The sequence below is a fragment of the Vespula vulgaris genome, chromosome 2 (assembly GCF_905475345.1).
Source record: "Vespula vulgaris chromosome 2, iyVesVulg1.1, whole genome shotgun sequence".
NCBI lineage: Eukaryota > Metazoa > Arthropoda > Insecta > Hymenoptera > Vespidae > Vespula > Vespula vulgaris.
Genome location: NC_066587.1, coordinates 12557531 through 12573694, shown reverse-complemented (window position 1 = coordinate 12573694; position 16164 = coordinate 12557531). Strand labels below are relative to the sequence as shown.

At 33.7% G+C, this 16164-nt stretch overlaps 3 protein-coding genes across 4 annotated transcripts in view; 1 reads left to right on the top strand and 2 right to left on the bottom strand.

The window, feature by feature from the left end:
- LOC127072702 (proto-oncogene tyrosine-protein kinase ROS) overlaps nt 1–16164 on the bottom strand; it is a 369768-nt gene that overhangs the window by 22690 nt on the left and 330914 nt on the right. The gene's annotated exons all lie outside the window — the stretch shown is intronic.
- On the bottom strand, nt 3134–3997 carry LOC127072728 (bublin coiled-coil protein-like). Its single transcript, XM_051013370.1, has 2 exons — nt 3791–3997; nt 3134–3680 (listed from the first exon to the last, which is right to left on the bottom strand). The coding sequence occupies exons 1-2, from the start codon at nt 3897–3899 to the stop codon at nt 3529–3531; spliced, it is 261 nt and encodes an 86-aa protein (XP_050869327.1). The 5' UTR covers nt 3900–3997; the 3' UTR covers nt 3134–3528.
- LOC127072717 (MYG1 exonuclease) lies at nt 4093–5842 on the top strand. 2 transcript variants are annotated; one of them, XM_051013355.1, is made up of 7 exons: nt 4093–4221; nt 4320–4448; nt 4524–4619; nt 4687–4923; nt 5019–5220; nt 5330–5508; nt 5599–5842. In XM_051013355.1, exons 2-7 carry the CDS (start codon nt 4330–4332, stop codon nt 5777–5779), a joined length of 1014 nt encoding a protein of 337 aa, XP_050869312.1. In that variant the 5' UTR covers nt 4093–4221; nt 4320–4329; the 3' UTR covers nt 5780–5842. The 2 variants fall into 2 exon arrangements, with proteins under 2 accessions (XP_050869312.1, XP_050869311.1); XM_051013354.1 differs by lacking the exon at nt 4093–4221 and having other exon boundaries at nt 4233–4448.

Here is a 16164-nt window from a genome sequence, read left to right as displayed (position 1 = left end):
ACGTACGCGATGTACTTGTGCCTCAGCTTGTTTACTTGCGTGAGTGCACGCGCTGCTACAGTGAGATGAGCACGGCCAGAGCACCGAAGGATCTCGATGGATCTTCGCTCATCGAACGGTCTATTGCGATGGTCTAACTCGATGGACTAAATTACGACATCTTCCTTCCTTTAATAATCGTTCTCTTTATTATCATTAGTATTTTATTTATTTATTTTTATTCTCTTTTTTCTTTTTTATATTTTATAACATATATGTGTATATATATATATTCTTTTTTCTATAGTGCATATATCAATATATATTTATTTTCTATGTCCATATTTTCATAGCAACTTATATATGTATCGTGATAACTTGTTGAAATCTTTTATTTTAAACATTTTTTATATTATTATATTAAACGTTTGTTTTTAGAATAGAAAGATATTCCGATTTCACGACATTTATATTATATTCGATCAGAATGATTTATCTATGATTTAATCCGTATGTTTGTGCTTTCTGATGGCTAAGTATTCTTTTTCATAAGATTGTATCTATTAAGATGAAGAGTTTTTTCCATTGTATCGACTATCCTTGGCCTCCGAGGCACAACTTCGGTCCTTTGGCCTCAATGACCCTAAAGAAATCTATTATCTACCCTAAAGGAGCGTATATAGTTCTTTTGAGAATGATGCATATCTATTAGCTGGAAAGAAGGTCGCTTGACTGGCATGGACGGAATACTTCTTTTTTTTATCTATTGTATATATACGTTGTAAATGAAACAAAAAGGAAAAGAAAAAGGGACAGAAAAGGCAAGGTTGGATAATATGACTTCATAATACTTATTTCTATTCATCTTAATCAATGTAAGAAGTATATTTATCTAAATATACTTCTCAAATATAACCAATCAAATCTAAAATCTTATGTATCATTGTACATATTAAAAATTAATGATACAATTCTATTTGGCTGCTAAATTGTATTAATTAAATATTTTCCATTTAAAGATTCATATTGATATTTCTTCAATTCCAAATATCATTATTATCCCCTTGACATTTATACATATATCGTAATAAATTGTCAAACAAAGATAGTTAAAATTTTATCATACATTATGTATTTACGCGTTGTATAAAAAAGGAAAGTCCATTTAACGCTTTGCAATTCTTTATCAGATTTCATTCATATTGGAGAATGGTGTTACGGAAAAAGTAAATGTATGCGAAAAAGAGCGATGTACTTTTTGCATTATAGTTTAAAAATAATTAAAGTATCATCGCTTTAAAAAATGATCTCTTCCCGTTCGAATACGTCAACTGCCAGGAATATTATGTTGATCGGGACAACGGCCGTTTATCTCGGTGAATGTGATCGGTTAGTAATACGTTGGCCGTTAGATTGATTCTCTCTATATTTTATTCTCTTTTCTCCTTTCGATTCGCGTGAATTACTGATCGCTCGTGCATATGTCAGTCTATCGTGTGGATGGGAAAATATAATCTTCTGTGGTGTCTGCTATTACATAGCTTTTTTTATAAAATGATATCGTGTACAATCTGAAAAACTTTGAATGCATTAAAAGTTTCTGTTCAAAATATTAAATAACAATGATAACAAAGTTGAACTGATTTACGAAGATATTCAACGACCGGCAGTTCGCAAGAGTTATATTTTCCAGAGGAACTTTAGTCTGATGGATTAACGAAGACAGTCACAGATGGTACGTTACGGCTCAATGAAGCCATAAAATTCAAATTGGCAAAGACCAGATTTCGTGTTTGATTTTTCTTTATAAGCAGCTAGATGGTAAGTTTACTAAATTGAACATTTATTTTGGAATTTATATTTAAATATATTTCTTTATATATTAACATTAAAAATAAGAAAGGGGATGTAAATGAAAAGATATATATTCGTTTACAGATAAACTTGATATATAAAATTTTATATAACGATTATGAAGAAATAAGCTTCCGTTCACGAAACGATACGATCCGTAGTGAATCTTGGTTTCTATTGTGAAAGGGATCACTTAACGATCGAATAATCAACGTAACCCAGACGATAGGATTCGGTATGAAAAAAGAAAGATTCTAAAACGTATGAAAGGACAAGTTTAAGGAGAGTATTTAGTAATCCAATTGTTAATGATTAAAATAGAATTGATAAATTATGTCGGTTTGAGATAAAGGATAAGGACTTACTTTGTTGTTAGATAATGAACGAAAATGTAAGCCAAATATAAATATCTGAAAGAAAAATTAAGTTAAGTATCGATTGAAATTCATTGAAAAGTATTATAGTTGTGGTGTCCTGAAATGGCAGCGATCGCTAATACAGTTCAGTTTCAACCTCAACGGCTGTTACAGGTTACCTAGAGCTTCCTGCGGAAATGGCCAATATACTCCTCCGACCTCCAACTCACTCTGTAGTTGCTCTCTCATTCATTCGCTGGCTCGCTCTCTTGCTTGCGCGGACCACTCCTGTTTTCCCTTGTTCCCTGTGTATCTCATACCCGTATCATCACCCTATGCTCGGACATGCACCCACTCATGCACGCGTACCGACCATTAACATAAGTTATATATCTATAGCGAACATTATGGTCAACGATATCGCTTAAAAAGAACTGTGTTTATTAAGTTTTTTGTTTAAAATTTTTTAAATATTTTTTCAAGAAAATCAATAATTATGTCATTCTACTATATAGAATTTTTAGGCCAATGTTAATGATTCATGAATTCATATTTTCATTTTTATAAAAATTCGTTTAATGTTTAAATGTTTAAAAGTTGAAGTATGTTTTTCATAAGGTTGCTATATTTTTTACATTACCGTAAGAATTATTAAATAAATTATAATTTTAGAACAATTTCTATAATTATTTTTCTTTTCAAAAGTAGAACACTTACACAACAGTGCTAATAGACAGATTAACCGTTGATAATTTACCGATTGTTCCCTTATCTTTTGTACAGTATACTGAATATTCAATTTTATTAGATTCTGTCGATAATGTAGATTCTTATTGACTGATGATAAAATTTGGAATATCAATTGACAAAACAAAGTAACATCCAGTAAATATAAATAAGAACATATCAAAATTGATAGCAATTAAATTTAGGAGAATAGATACTTGAATTTGATTGACATTTATTTGAATTTTTATTTAAAGGATTTAATCCATACATACACCACAGTTGATGTTAGCTTATAATTTTAAGCAGTAATTTGTTTAAAATTGCCAAAATACAATACAAATTAATATTAAATTTCTGTAATCAGAAATATTGCACTTTAGGAAATCCAATTATTTTTATACAATTTTCAATTGGATCGCTGTATTTTTACATAATTATTACAACTAAATGTAAAAGCTTATTTAGTATGCTAATAGCATAAATGACATAGTTTTTTTTATCCATTTCTATCAATTTTAACATAATAAATGTAATCTGATATATGTTCAACTACATAGTCAATACGTTATAATTAGAAAACTGTTGAAAGATTTCATCTTTCTTTTGTAGTTTATATTTTTAATGCTTCTTGAAACTGCTTTCTAGCTTCACGATTTGATTGTAGCAACTCTATAAGCCCAGCCTGGATGCTGCGATTTTTTTTCTCAAGACAATCCAAAACAGAATGCAATTGATCTAACTTCTCATTAATATCTGCATATTCTAGAAATACAGTGACGGTTTGATTACTTTAAAAATATATTGTATTATTAATCTTATCTATTCAATGTATTTTATTATATATTTCTTGCTTATAAACTTGATATATTTACCAGCTTCATTGGAATTCCAATAAACAGAATTGTCCCAATCCTCTTTATCGTTATCATCATTATTTTCCAATGGTTGAACTGAGTTCTGCATTATGCCTTCTTTCATCATTTGTGTCACAAGATCAGCTGACAAATATAGGGTGTGGGATCGTTTGTTAGTACAAATCCCTTGATATATCAGAAAACTGGATATTATGAGGAAGTTAGGAACAAATTGAAGAAATTTTAGTAACTATCTTCAAAATTATTGAGCACTTATTGGTTCACTATAGATATTTTTTATTCTTATGTTATTCATAGAGACTTTGCATAGTAATAATTTAGTATTATTACGCTAGTGATTTACTAGTTTTAAGTTTACTCATCAGAGAGCGCAACAAACGCGAGAGTAACATTTTTTTTGGACAGGCAGTTCAACAAATTTCTTTTTCGTACGTGCTCTTGGTTTTTTGATTTATGTTTATAACAATGTACAATTTTTGAACACGACTTTAATGCCACGTGCTTATTTCAATCATTTTTGTTCTAGATCATTGAAAATGTTACAGAATAAAGTTATAAAAATTGGTACACATGACGGTACGTTCCATTGTGATGAAGCTCTTGCTATTTTTTTATTGAAACTTTTACCTAAATATAAAGATGGAGTTATCGTAAGGTAAATATTTTTACGATGAAAATAGTACGATAAAAATTTGTTACAGTTTATTTATCACATAATTTTTATTTTTAGATCACGTAATCTTGATATTTTAGATACTTGTGATATTGTTGTAGACGTTGGTAGCAAATATGATCCTTCTACTCATCGATATGATCATCATATGAGGTAAAATTATTATACATTAAATAATGAAATTGAATAATTCCATTAATTATTTATGGTTTTGTTCTAGTGATTTTAATGAATCATTAAGTACGATTATACATGAAGCTGGATGCAACAGTACAATTAGGTTAAGCAGTGCAGGATTAATTTATTGTCATTTTGGTCATGAAATAATTAAACAATTGGCTCCTGTAGATACAAGCGATGATACTATCAAAGTATTATTTAAGTCAATATATTATAAGTTAATACAAGAAATTGATGCTATAGATAATGGAATACCAATGTTTGATCAAGAACCTCTGTAAGTAAAAAATATTTTTTTTACAAAAGAGACTTCTATGTATGCTTCTTTAATTAAGTTTAGTACTATAATATCTGTGTATATTTATTTTGTAGTTACAACATATCAACAGGAATATCTTCAAGAGTAGATAGATTAAATGTTTCTTGGAATGATGAAAAAACAGATGTTGGTGCACAATTTCAGAAAGCCATTGATTTAGTTGGAGAAGAATTTATGTATGCCGTACATAATTGTATAAATGTATGGTTGCCAGCAAGATGTATCGTAGAAAATGCTTTAGCAAAAAGATTTCAAGTATGTTAAATATAAAAAAAGAATGACCTTTTTTATGCATGTAAAACTATTGTGATTATTTTTTTATTGTCTTATAAAAAATCTTTTACAAGTGTTTTCAATTCCATAGATCGATAAAAGTGGGGAAATCATAGATCTAGGAAAGTTCATACCATGGCAGCAACATTTAACAGAGTTAGAAGAGGAGCAAAATATAGAACCTCTTATAAAATATGTAATCTTTAAAGATGTAAAAACTGGATATAGAATTAGAGCAGTTCCTGTAAAACCATCAAGCTTTGTGTGCAGGTATTCGTGCACTTTTTCTATTTTTTTTTAAACTTATTTCATTATACGAATATATTGGATTAATATGTAATGTATTTTTTTAATACGCAGGATGTTTTTGCCAGAAGAATGGGCAGGTTTAAGAACAGAAGATCTTGAAGCGATCAGTGGAATTAGTGGTAGCGAATTTGTACATTTTTGTCGTTTTATCGGAGGTCACAAAACTAGAGAAGGTGCATTAGAGATGGCAAGAAAAGCTCTAGAAATAGGAAAAAGTCAAAATAACGTTTAGTAAATTCATATTTTATGAATTCCTAACTTTAAGAATTATAAATAAATCACTTTATGAGAATGAGTTGGAATAAATTAATAATAAGGAGAATCATTCCAAAAATAATATAGCAGTTTTAAGTTAACAGCTGTTAGAAGTTCGAATGGAAGATTTCTATTCGTAAGACGATCATTTTCTCAACCAAATTGAAATTATAAATTGACAAAATGAAATAATAATGAACTATCAAATGAAAGATTTCATCATAAATGATACCTCTGATGAGATTTTTATAATTAATATTATAAAAGTGGAAAAATTAAATATTTTTTATATTTACTTCACAATTAAATAAAAAGTAATAGAAACAGATAATTATACAGGAAAATGAAATATAATTAGTAATGGTGACCGTATGGTAAAAGTGATGATCGAATACATGATATATACTGTTGTTTGATTATTCTTACTGTTTTTGTTTGTCCTGCTAATTTTCAAATATTACGATTCAGATGACAAACAAATTTTTCATTTTCAATTAAAATAGTAATATTGTGGTATGACAATGTAACAAAGTTGAAACATCGTAGTAAAGTTTGCAGATATGAGGATTATACGGCGTGAATTATTAGACACAGCATTTGCTGACAAATTTTCCAAAAGTAACAATAAAAAATGCTTCAATTAACTCTGAGTTCATCGAGCCAGAATAATTTCTCTTAATATTAATTATTTCGTAAAAGCTACATCTGCGTGATAACGATTGATCGTACTTAGCCAATTATATTTTAACATAATGAATTATATATATTAATTAATATATATAATTCATTGTAATATATTTTCTTAAATTAAGTTTGACTTTACAAGTCTAATATTCAATAGAAAATAACTTTGGATCTATTTACTGTATTTAATCACGTCCATCATATATGCAGTTATATATTTGCATATTAATTTTTTAATATTATTAGATTTGTCGTATTTTTAATGTTTTCGATTTTACCAATCTTGTTATAAAGATTTACGATTATATATAATAATATTCTGCAAGCAGTACGAATGTTATAAAACATATAATAAAAAATAACGTTGAAATATACGTTGAAAGAAATGATCACTTTAATAATGACGAAGAAAAGTGTATATGTACATTGTGCATGAAATTATAGATAATATAATTAAAAAATAAATATATGCGTATTTAGATATATGTGTTTAAATATATGTGTGCGTATACAAAGTAATTCTGTGAGCAGACAGTTCTCTTTGTTCTATTTACTAGGAACGAGCGATGAAGCGCGATAAAGAGCCGTAGGGAGAAATGGTAGGAATATATAGGAGGTCCAGAATCCTGGTCCCTCAAAGCTAATATAATTACTGCGCATAGGCACCGACGAGCAAACGGCTTGCGGACACAATCAGGACAATCAGCATGATTGGCGGTCTTGAACGTACATACAAGCGGCTTCCGAGATTCGAAAGCTCTTGGCAATGAACCATGTTGCATCGTCATTGTTCTTTTGCATTTTCTTACGCAGTCTACATTTTAGAGAGAGATTGCACATCTTTTTTATAGTAATTATTAAAAAAAAAAAAAAAAAGAAAAAGAAAGAAAGAAAAATAAACGCGCTTCAATCAATTGCAATGAAAGGAAACAAATATTGACGTAAATGAAGAAAACTCCAGATGATAAATTTATTACAAATTATTCGCCATTGATAGATGCTTTATGTAAAATACGTATAACGATATGATTTATATAAAGAATTTTGAATATCCGAGTTTATAGAACATAATCACAATTTTATGAATCGTATTAAGAAAACCAAATGTGCATGTATGTAAATTGATGAGAGAAAATTGAAGAGAGAAACAGACGAAGAGAAAGATAGATTAACAAGCAGAGATTTTTTTAAAAAGCTAATGAATCAGAGTGAATCTTCTGTTCTAGTAAATTTGAATTTGATGGGAAAAATGAAGAACGAAATGATGATCGAATCCATCGACTCTAGTAGAAGATTCGATCCTCCTCGTTGAGCAACGCATTTGCCCGTGTATTTCTCAAAGGTATATCCGGAACCTCGTTCGACAGTAATTCCAAGTCTGTTTATGTAGCATATTTGCACCGATCGATCCGTTCGCGACGTGGCCACCTAATCGAGAGACCAGCTTAATGGGTTTCACGATACAAGGGAATAATTTCCTTAGATGGGAAATCGACCTGACACGATCGATGCTATTTGCCACCTGCGTTTGATTAACATCAATGGTGAATACATTGTCCGAGTTGACGCGATTCCTGGTCATTAGTATAAAAAAAAGCAACAACAACTATTGTTAATCTTTTTTGTCTGTTTTGTTTCGATCGAATTTCATTTCGAATTATTTAGCTTCGTTTTGTTTTCGTTCGTCTATCGATCCTCCGAATTTGTCGAGAATCCCTTTTCGTCTAGCCATTATCTATCGTGTTATGACTATCACTGTCACATCGTGTCAGTGATACTACATGAAAACGAGATGCTAGCGGCGTTCGATGAGACGTTTAATTAACGCGGACGAGTTGAAACACAAGAGTAGGCTTTGTTTTAATAGATTTGATGATAGACGCCTATGGTTAATGTAATTTCGTTATCCTTCGTGACGTTTGATGCGATTCAACAAAAGCGGTTTTGTATTACATGACGTATAGGTATTTGTAGCAAATAAGTCGAGCGTATGTCGTGATGTGCAAATATTTTTAATGGAAATATATGAGAAATTCTTTTTTTTTCCACTATCATCCAAAATCGTTGAATTTTTTTCCTCGACGTTCATAACTTTATCGTTATTTACAAAATATCCGGACCGAGGTTTTTTTTTTGGGGTGAAGGATTTTTTGTGAGAGAGGAGAGAGAGAGAGAGAGCGAAAGAGATAAAAATTCACCTATTGCCGGTTAATCAATTTTCACAATCGACGTTGCAAAGCGAAACACGAGAATCATCGGAATTTCCGGACCATGCGAGCGTACACGATCGCGCATTTGGCGTGCCACGCGTGATAATGCACGCGCGTAATAATAAAATCATCAGCCGCGTGTTTCATCGATCGGTTCTATGTACGAGCGTGTTTTCGAATATCCTCCGAGAATTCGAGATACCGTTTGCATATCGCGAGTCTGTGATTTAAAACGGGAAAGTTGCGACGAGTTCAGTTAATTAAATAAAACTTTTTTATTTGTTGGATTCTTCGAAAGATTTTTTTTCTTTCTTTTGTTTTCAAATTTCTCATGAAAAATTAAGTTATAGCTACGAAGTGCTAAATAAAAAATTTTCTTGTCTTTTTTTCTTTTATATTGTTCTCTTCCTATATCATATTTACCATATCGATATTAGGCATAGGATATTATATAAACCGAAGAAAGACCGAGAGAGCCTACGACGAACGATAAAAGTGAAAGAGCCGTATCATAAGGCCTTTGTTCAACTCAAACCAGGGTGGTGAATACGTGCTCGCGTGCTTTCGAGGATCTGCAAGAAAGCGTTTCCGCTTTTTCATCCCTCCCCCACCACAATATCCCATTCTTCCTTGGTGCTCGCTGGCGAACGGCCAAGCGGGATACATCGCGGTGGTTGCTTTTTTATTAGCTTCGCTGTAAAATAAATTAGGGGTGAAATTATAAAGGCACCCTTCCTTCCTTCACTTTTCTCGTCGTACCCCTTTTTCCGTTCATTTTTCTTCTTGCTTTTTGAGAAGAAATCTATTCCTTCTTCTCTAAACGGTGATTCGTAGAAATTTTCTTTGGTATTGTACATCGAAAAATTAGGACGAAGGGAAAATTTGAAGAAGGATAAATAGAGAAAGAGAGAGGGAGAGAGGGAGAGAAAAGAAAATAATTTATCGTAAAAAAGATACTCTGTGATCGAAATAGTTTTGAAGTGATAAAAAAGAAAAGAATCAGGAGATAATAATAAGCGAGATAATACTCTAAATAGTACAAAAATATATGTAAATAAAATAAATATAAAATTATGAATGTAAATAAAAAGTGAAGAAATTCGTATAAGTAAAAAAATCAATAGAGACAGATAAATGGAATTATTTTATAAGAATATAATCCTTATCGATTTGATGAAGTAAGAATTGGTTGTGTCAATGCTTTATTAATATAAAGGTATATAAGGGGGAAAAAAATGTTAGTGAAGATCAATTTTTGAAAGGATAAGTTTTCTTGGGAAGAAAAGCGGTAAAAGGTGCATTTTCCTTTCCTTTTGTGGAACGTCCGCGTTATCGATGGCATGCTAAGAGAAAGCAAAAGAGAGGAGAACCGTATGGTGGGCCGACACATCGAAAAATCTCATTTCGCCTTCTACACGGGTTAACACCGAAAACACGTGCTGCTGCCGACTTATGAACTTCCATTCTTAATGGTTCATGAAATTGCCTTATATTTCATGTCGGCCGAGACGTACATGGAGCGGAACGGATTTCGATGGGGTCCGTGCCTTTTATGGTATATAATAACACGAAGTCGGGAATTCAAGAATTTCTTCTTCTTCGAGCCAAACCCCTATCTTTGCTTTTCTTTTCAACTTACTTCCTCTTGATCCTGATTTCAAACTCGCGTGTGCGAGTAACTCGATGATTTTTTTTATGGTATATATACATACAGTATGGATAATAAGAAGTAGTAATAAGGAATATATAGGAATTTTATAGATTTCTTATACAGTGTGTATATACCTATATATATATATATGTGTGTAATACTTCTTTGACAAGAGTATTATTCTATAGTAAATAACATAATAATACAACGATTTCTGTTAAGTAAGAATGATGAAATGATATAAGAAATATATGGAAAAGAGAAATTGAAAAAACAAAATGGATATATTACCATTATTTACTGTAAAACGTACGATTAATGGAGGAATAATCGAAGCCTGCCAAGTATATCGATTTTTGCAGATGAAAGTATTCGGCCGCGATTGAATTATGTTACCAGCTCGAAGATAATCCTAATGAAGCGTCGATATCGGCCGTCCGATCGGTTCGTTCAGGACGGAAGATAATTCGAGGTAAATTAATTTCAGGAATGGTACACGCACGCTCCCGGATAAATTCGGAAGGCCGATAAATAACGCATAGATACTATCGTGTTCGCGATTTATGAAGTTCCCTTGTACCACTCTACTTATTCGTTAAGTTATGAATCGCGAGATGAAACTCGAAACTTCGACTATCTTCGCATTCTCTTTTTCGATCGTTTCGTTCGATCAACGAACAATCATTCTGTTTTCTTTTTAACCGTATTATATTATTTTATGAATACTTTCTGTATTTTCACCTTCGTATAGGATTTTTGAACAGTGTGTGTGCGCGTTTACATGTATATTTGACGTACGTATATGTAAAGTTATAGAGAATCAATATAAAAATATTTACATATGTAAATATTTACTGCTGTCCGCTTGTTATCTTTCGTATGATATGACGAGTCAAATAAATTTACGTTATTCAACATTTCATACTATGACATTTCGAAACGTGCCAATACGACGGCAAAAGATTAATTTAGATCGAACGAACGAACGAGACGATGTAATTATTATATTTCCAGAGGAGTAACGGGCAAGCGCGTCATACGTGTCAAAAAGTTTTCTGGTTGGCTTCGAAGAAGTTTTTGCAATAACGTTCGTTTGGCTTCTATTCGTTACGCTACTACGCACGTAGTCTCGTTCTCTCGTTCTCTTCTTTATTTCGAATTTTTTTCTCTCCTTTTTTTCATGTACGCTTTTTTATTTACTTATTTATTTATTTTTTCTCTTTGCTTTCTCTACATTCGTAACGCTCGTTTCGTTTCGGATACGGTTTCGAAGCTAAAGACAAAGTTGGCAATATCGCGCTCGCATTAAAGCTCGAAACGGCAGGAGCGGCTTATTAGTAAAAAGCATGACAAACGGCTCGCGGTTTACCCAGGCTTAGTAGCTAGGTATACGAACCCCAGTAGGGCCGTAACCAGTATGCAACACGGTGTGCAACGTGATATATGGCGATTTTTAGTCACGCCTTTATACAGAAATAAATCCCACGGTTAACGTACACCACCCTGGAATCCTCGCGTCGAGTAGTGGAGAGGAACGACGTAGTATAGAAGTGCGACCTGCTGGAACGTGAAGTCGTTAGGGACGGAGATCTCCTCGTTTTCTCTTTCTCTACGCTCGTATCAACTGATTTATAATGCCAATAAGTAAGCCAGGCGGCTGTTTAAATTACAAAAATCGTTCGAATTTCACCGTACGGATAGAACGGACGTCGGCCGTGTATACCCGTCCAGGATGAACTCGAGTTTTCTCTCTCGACATTTTGTCGGCTACTCTTTTTATTTTTATTTTTTTTTTAATTTTTAAATCTTTTTTCCCCTCACAAATTTCTGATCCTTCATCTCTTTCGGCGTATCGTCGGTGCATCGCGTGACAATCAACTTGTTAAATAATATTGAAAAAAAAGTATCTAACGAGACATTTTTCTTTATATTTCTATAGAACTACAGTTTTCACGCGATAGTTTACCTATAATTAAATAAAACGAGATAGGATACGATGTTCGAGCTCGTTCGAACGAATATCTTGACTTTTATTTTTTAAGCGATCATCTTCGATCAGATGATCGTTTAAGTATAATGGAAACGTCGATAAATATCTTCTGGCAACGCCATAGACCATTATGAACCTTTTTAAAGTTATGTATAGCAACATGTAATCGTATTTAAAAGTTAGTTATTCGTTCGTAAACGCATTGATTCTCTCCTCTCTTTCTCTCTTTTTCTTTTCCTCCCTGTTTCACTCGTTTTATCCTCCTACCCCACCCTTTTGAAGAGGTTGCTTCGGCCTCTCGGCCACAATCAACCTGTCGTCATTCCCGAAAGCAACCGCACTAAACGCTCTTTGAAAGCTCACAAAGGAAATTAATTCCCCGAGTAAAGCCTCTGCGCAAGATTCCGTCCGCTGTTCTGCTTCGGATACACGGAACAAAACGAGGAGACGTTGCGTTGTGGCGAGGAACGTCAGCGGCTGGGAGGATAAAAGAGAGAGAGAGAGAGAGAGAGAGAGAGAGAGAGAGAGAGAGAAGGAGGGAGGATGCTTCACAGGGTGAAAATAGTAACCGGAACGTTAAGATGAATATACAGCTAGCGATCGGGTGTATTACTACTCGTTTCTTTTTATAACAGAAGGAAACTAATAAGAAAATCACGAGATGAAGTATAAAGATCTTTCTTCTTATCTTTGATTTGCTATTGATCCATCGTTCGACTGATTATCATATCAATGATATTAAATTATTCAACGTTTCGATATCAATCCTATCGATTTCGTTTCAACAAACGATTTCACATAATTGCTGATTTTCCGATTATGAAATTGTATGATTTTCGGTGGTGCGATTAATTCGAAAACAATGTAATACGGTGATACAAGAAGGTGCTACGTAGGAATCCTGGGGATTGAGGTACATAATGTATAAGACCGCGTGCCTCGGGTAATATCGAAGTTGCTGGGTAAACAGGATCTTACCAGAGTTGTTGGAGCAACGATAACAGCGTCGGATAAGAGCGAACGGTGGTTAGAATGAACTCGTAGAATACGTTATCGCATCGATAACGCGAAATCGTTCGTATTCAAAGATCTTTTATTGTCTTGCAGATTTGCTAGTACTTCGTTAAATTTTTTTCGAAAATTAAAAATTTGCGTTCCTTCTTTTTTTTCTATTTCTTCCAACATCTTTTAGAAAACTATGCAAGTAAAAATATTATATAAGTGTCTTGTTTTAAAGAATGAGAAAAATATTAAAGCCTCGATCCATAGCCGATCTTTAGATCGAGAGGGACATTTTTATCCTTAGTCGCACATAGACAGAACGGAGAAGTATACAGGCAGCAGCGCCTACGTAGGCAGATGGAGTCAGGATAGCGTGAGATGCGCGTTATTCTCACCTGGCTTCTCCTATAGAGCCACGAGTATAGGGAATGCCAGGTTGGATGGACCGAGTCGTTTGTCTGGCTCCTTCGCCGAAAAGCCCTTGACATCCCTTGCTCATCCTCCTCATCCACGAACCTCTTCCACCTCTTTCCCTTCCCTTTTCTCTGCTCCTCTCTATCTACCATCAAGCCTGTCATCGAGGATCGCGGATGCTTCTTCGGTGAACCGCAGCCACGATATTACGTAATTGGATTCTCGTGGTCGGATCCCTTAAAGGGAGCGAGCTTCCATTGACATGGCCGAATTCAAGGATAATTCGAAGAGGTTCGAGTGCCTACAGATGCGTGCTACTACCTTCGAGGATCTGCCTCTTTCGTCGTATAATAGTCGAGAAGAGGATGACTCTTGTTTGATAGAGGAAGAAGGAGAGGGAGAGAGAAAGAGAAAAGTTGTCGGCAGGTTTCTCTTACCCTATCCTGCTGCTTAATCTTCGAAATGATAATAAGACGAACAGCCATGCCGAGCGACCTTTCCTTTCTTTTTTCCAAGTGGACAGTTTTTCTTGATGTGATTAGCACGAATAAAGATGGGACGAAGAGTTTTTGAGTACTTAAGACCGTGTTCTTTCGTCGTTGATCTTATCGAGCGTCGTTAATGCTCACTGATCAAAGTGAGTAGGTAGGTATTAATCGAAGATAGAGCGTGAACTCGGAACACGTCTTATGGTACATCCTTTTACGTTCATTTGTGACAGGACTTAACATCATGATATTCCAAAACGTTATTAAGCAGATCAGTTAATACCTTATAATAAGGATTTAGAGTCCAAGTATATATTTTAACTTTTCTCAATCGTCCGCGTAACATCAAAGATGTAAAAACGTTGACAGTATTTAGTTTTTCTCTTATACGTTCGTGTTCTTTATTCTCTACGCAAGCTATTCTAACGAATGTCATCGAGCAGCTCCGCCCAACTTTCGGGGTGAGTTTTACGTCAAGACATGAAAGACGTGAGAGATCAGGACACGAGTCGAAAAACGTTAAGAATAAGAAGAAGGAAGAAGAAATCTGCGAAGAAGGTTACCAAGCGGAAGCTCGTAATTGAACGGTGCTCGTGGTCGACTGCACCACTAGATATTCTATAAAAGAGGACAAACGCGCACGACGGGACATTCAGCATTGTTATGGCCAGGTGTCCTATCGACACCTCAAAGTGCCGCTCTCATTTTCTTGCGGTGTTACGAAGCGCACCACCATTATTTATTATTTCTCTGTCTACTATGCGTTTCATACAGGATCTTTTTTCCCTTCTATGAAAACTGACTTCTCATCTTTCTTCTTTGCACGAAAAAGATCGCTACCATCGTCCTACCAACGAGACTGCTTCTCACATGCGGTCACGTTAAGCTATTCTCCAAGGGAAACAAGTTTGGTTTGGATAATAGAGCGGCAAACATCTATGCATGCTGTCAAAATGCTTTGCGTTATAATCGGCCAACGAGACGACGTTGTCGTTGGTATATAATGTTGTAATACGAGAACATCTGACTTCGATGATACGTTAGAATTCATTTTTCTCTTGGAATGAGTGGAGTGATATAATCTTCGCAGAACTAAGTTTCTTATATCGAAATGAAGTCATAGAAATTTTTGTAATTTTAATTGCTTATTATTTTTATTAATTTCTATTTATCTTTTGTAATTCTTCATGTAAATTTATTGATACTTATGATTGTTTAAACATAAGTGGTCATTCGTTATACGATTCTATCCTAATTAAATATTATTACAAAAAAAAAAATGAATACAGCGGATAGAAACTCATTGGAGGATGTTATAAACTGCGAAAGCATCCGGTCGTTTCTTTAGAACAGTATACATATGCTGGCTTCGAGGAACATTAGAGTTGTGATCGGATGGACGCGGATGTTAACATCAAAGGAACCACGTCGTCGTGGTTCTGTCGAGGCGCGTATGCGTCGCTTCGATGTTCGCTCGTCTAGCGCCAAGTGTGTACTTTGCTTCGTGGTTGTGGTTTTGTATCGACTCGGCGAAATAGGTACATAGTGGGATAGTTAAAAGAACCGCTTTGACATTTACCTGAAAATTTTCATTCGAATTAAACAAGATTTTAGTTCAAATATTTAATTTAATCGGCTCTAAGCAACCTTATTCAAATATCGTTAATTAAACGCGATAAACTTTGCTCGTTGAAACGTATTTTGTATTATTGATTAAATTCTAATGCTGGTTTTGTTCGAACTCGATGTATTAAAAAACTATTTAAAAAACTATTTAATAAAATTTCGAAATATATATTGAATATTTGACAAAGAAGAAGTTGAACCCCCAAGGATTAGGATCCCGAAAGTTTGGAAGAAAAACACGTTGAGCAAATAAGATATAATTGGAATGAGTCACGGATGAAGACCTTTCTATTTTCG

Bases quoted from the DNA above. Each gene is read 5' to 3' on its own strand.
- LOC127072728 (XM_051013370.1), bottom strand. From the start codon at position 3,899: ATGATGAAAGAAGGCATAATGCAGAACTCAGTTCAACCATTGGAAAAT. The intron at 3,681-3,790 runs GTAAATATATCA...CTGTATTTCTAG, and splicing joins TTGGAATTCCAATGAAGCTG to AATATGCAGATATTAATGAG.
- LOC127072717 (XM_051013354.1), top strand. From the start codon at position 4,285: ATGCCACGTGCTTATTTCAATCATTTTTGTTCTAGATCATTGAAAATG. The intron at 4,620-4,686 runs GTAAAATTATTA...GTTTTGTTCTAG, and splicing joins CGATATGATCATCATATGAG to TGATTTTAATGAATCATTAA. The intron at 5,509-5,598 runs GTATTCGTGCAC...TTTAATACGCAG, and splicing joins CCATCAAGCTTTGTGTGCAG to GATGTTTTTGCCAGAAGAAT.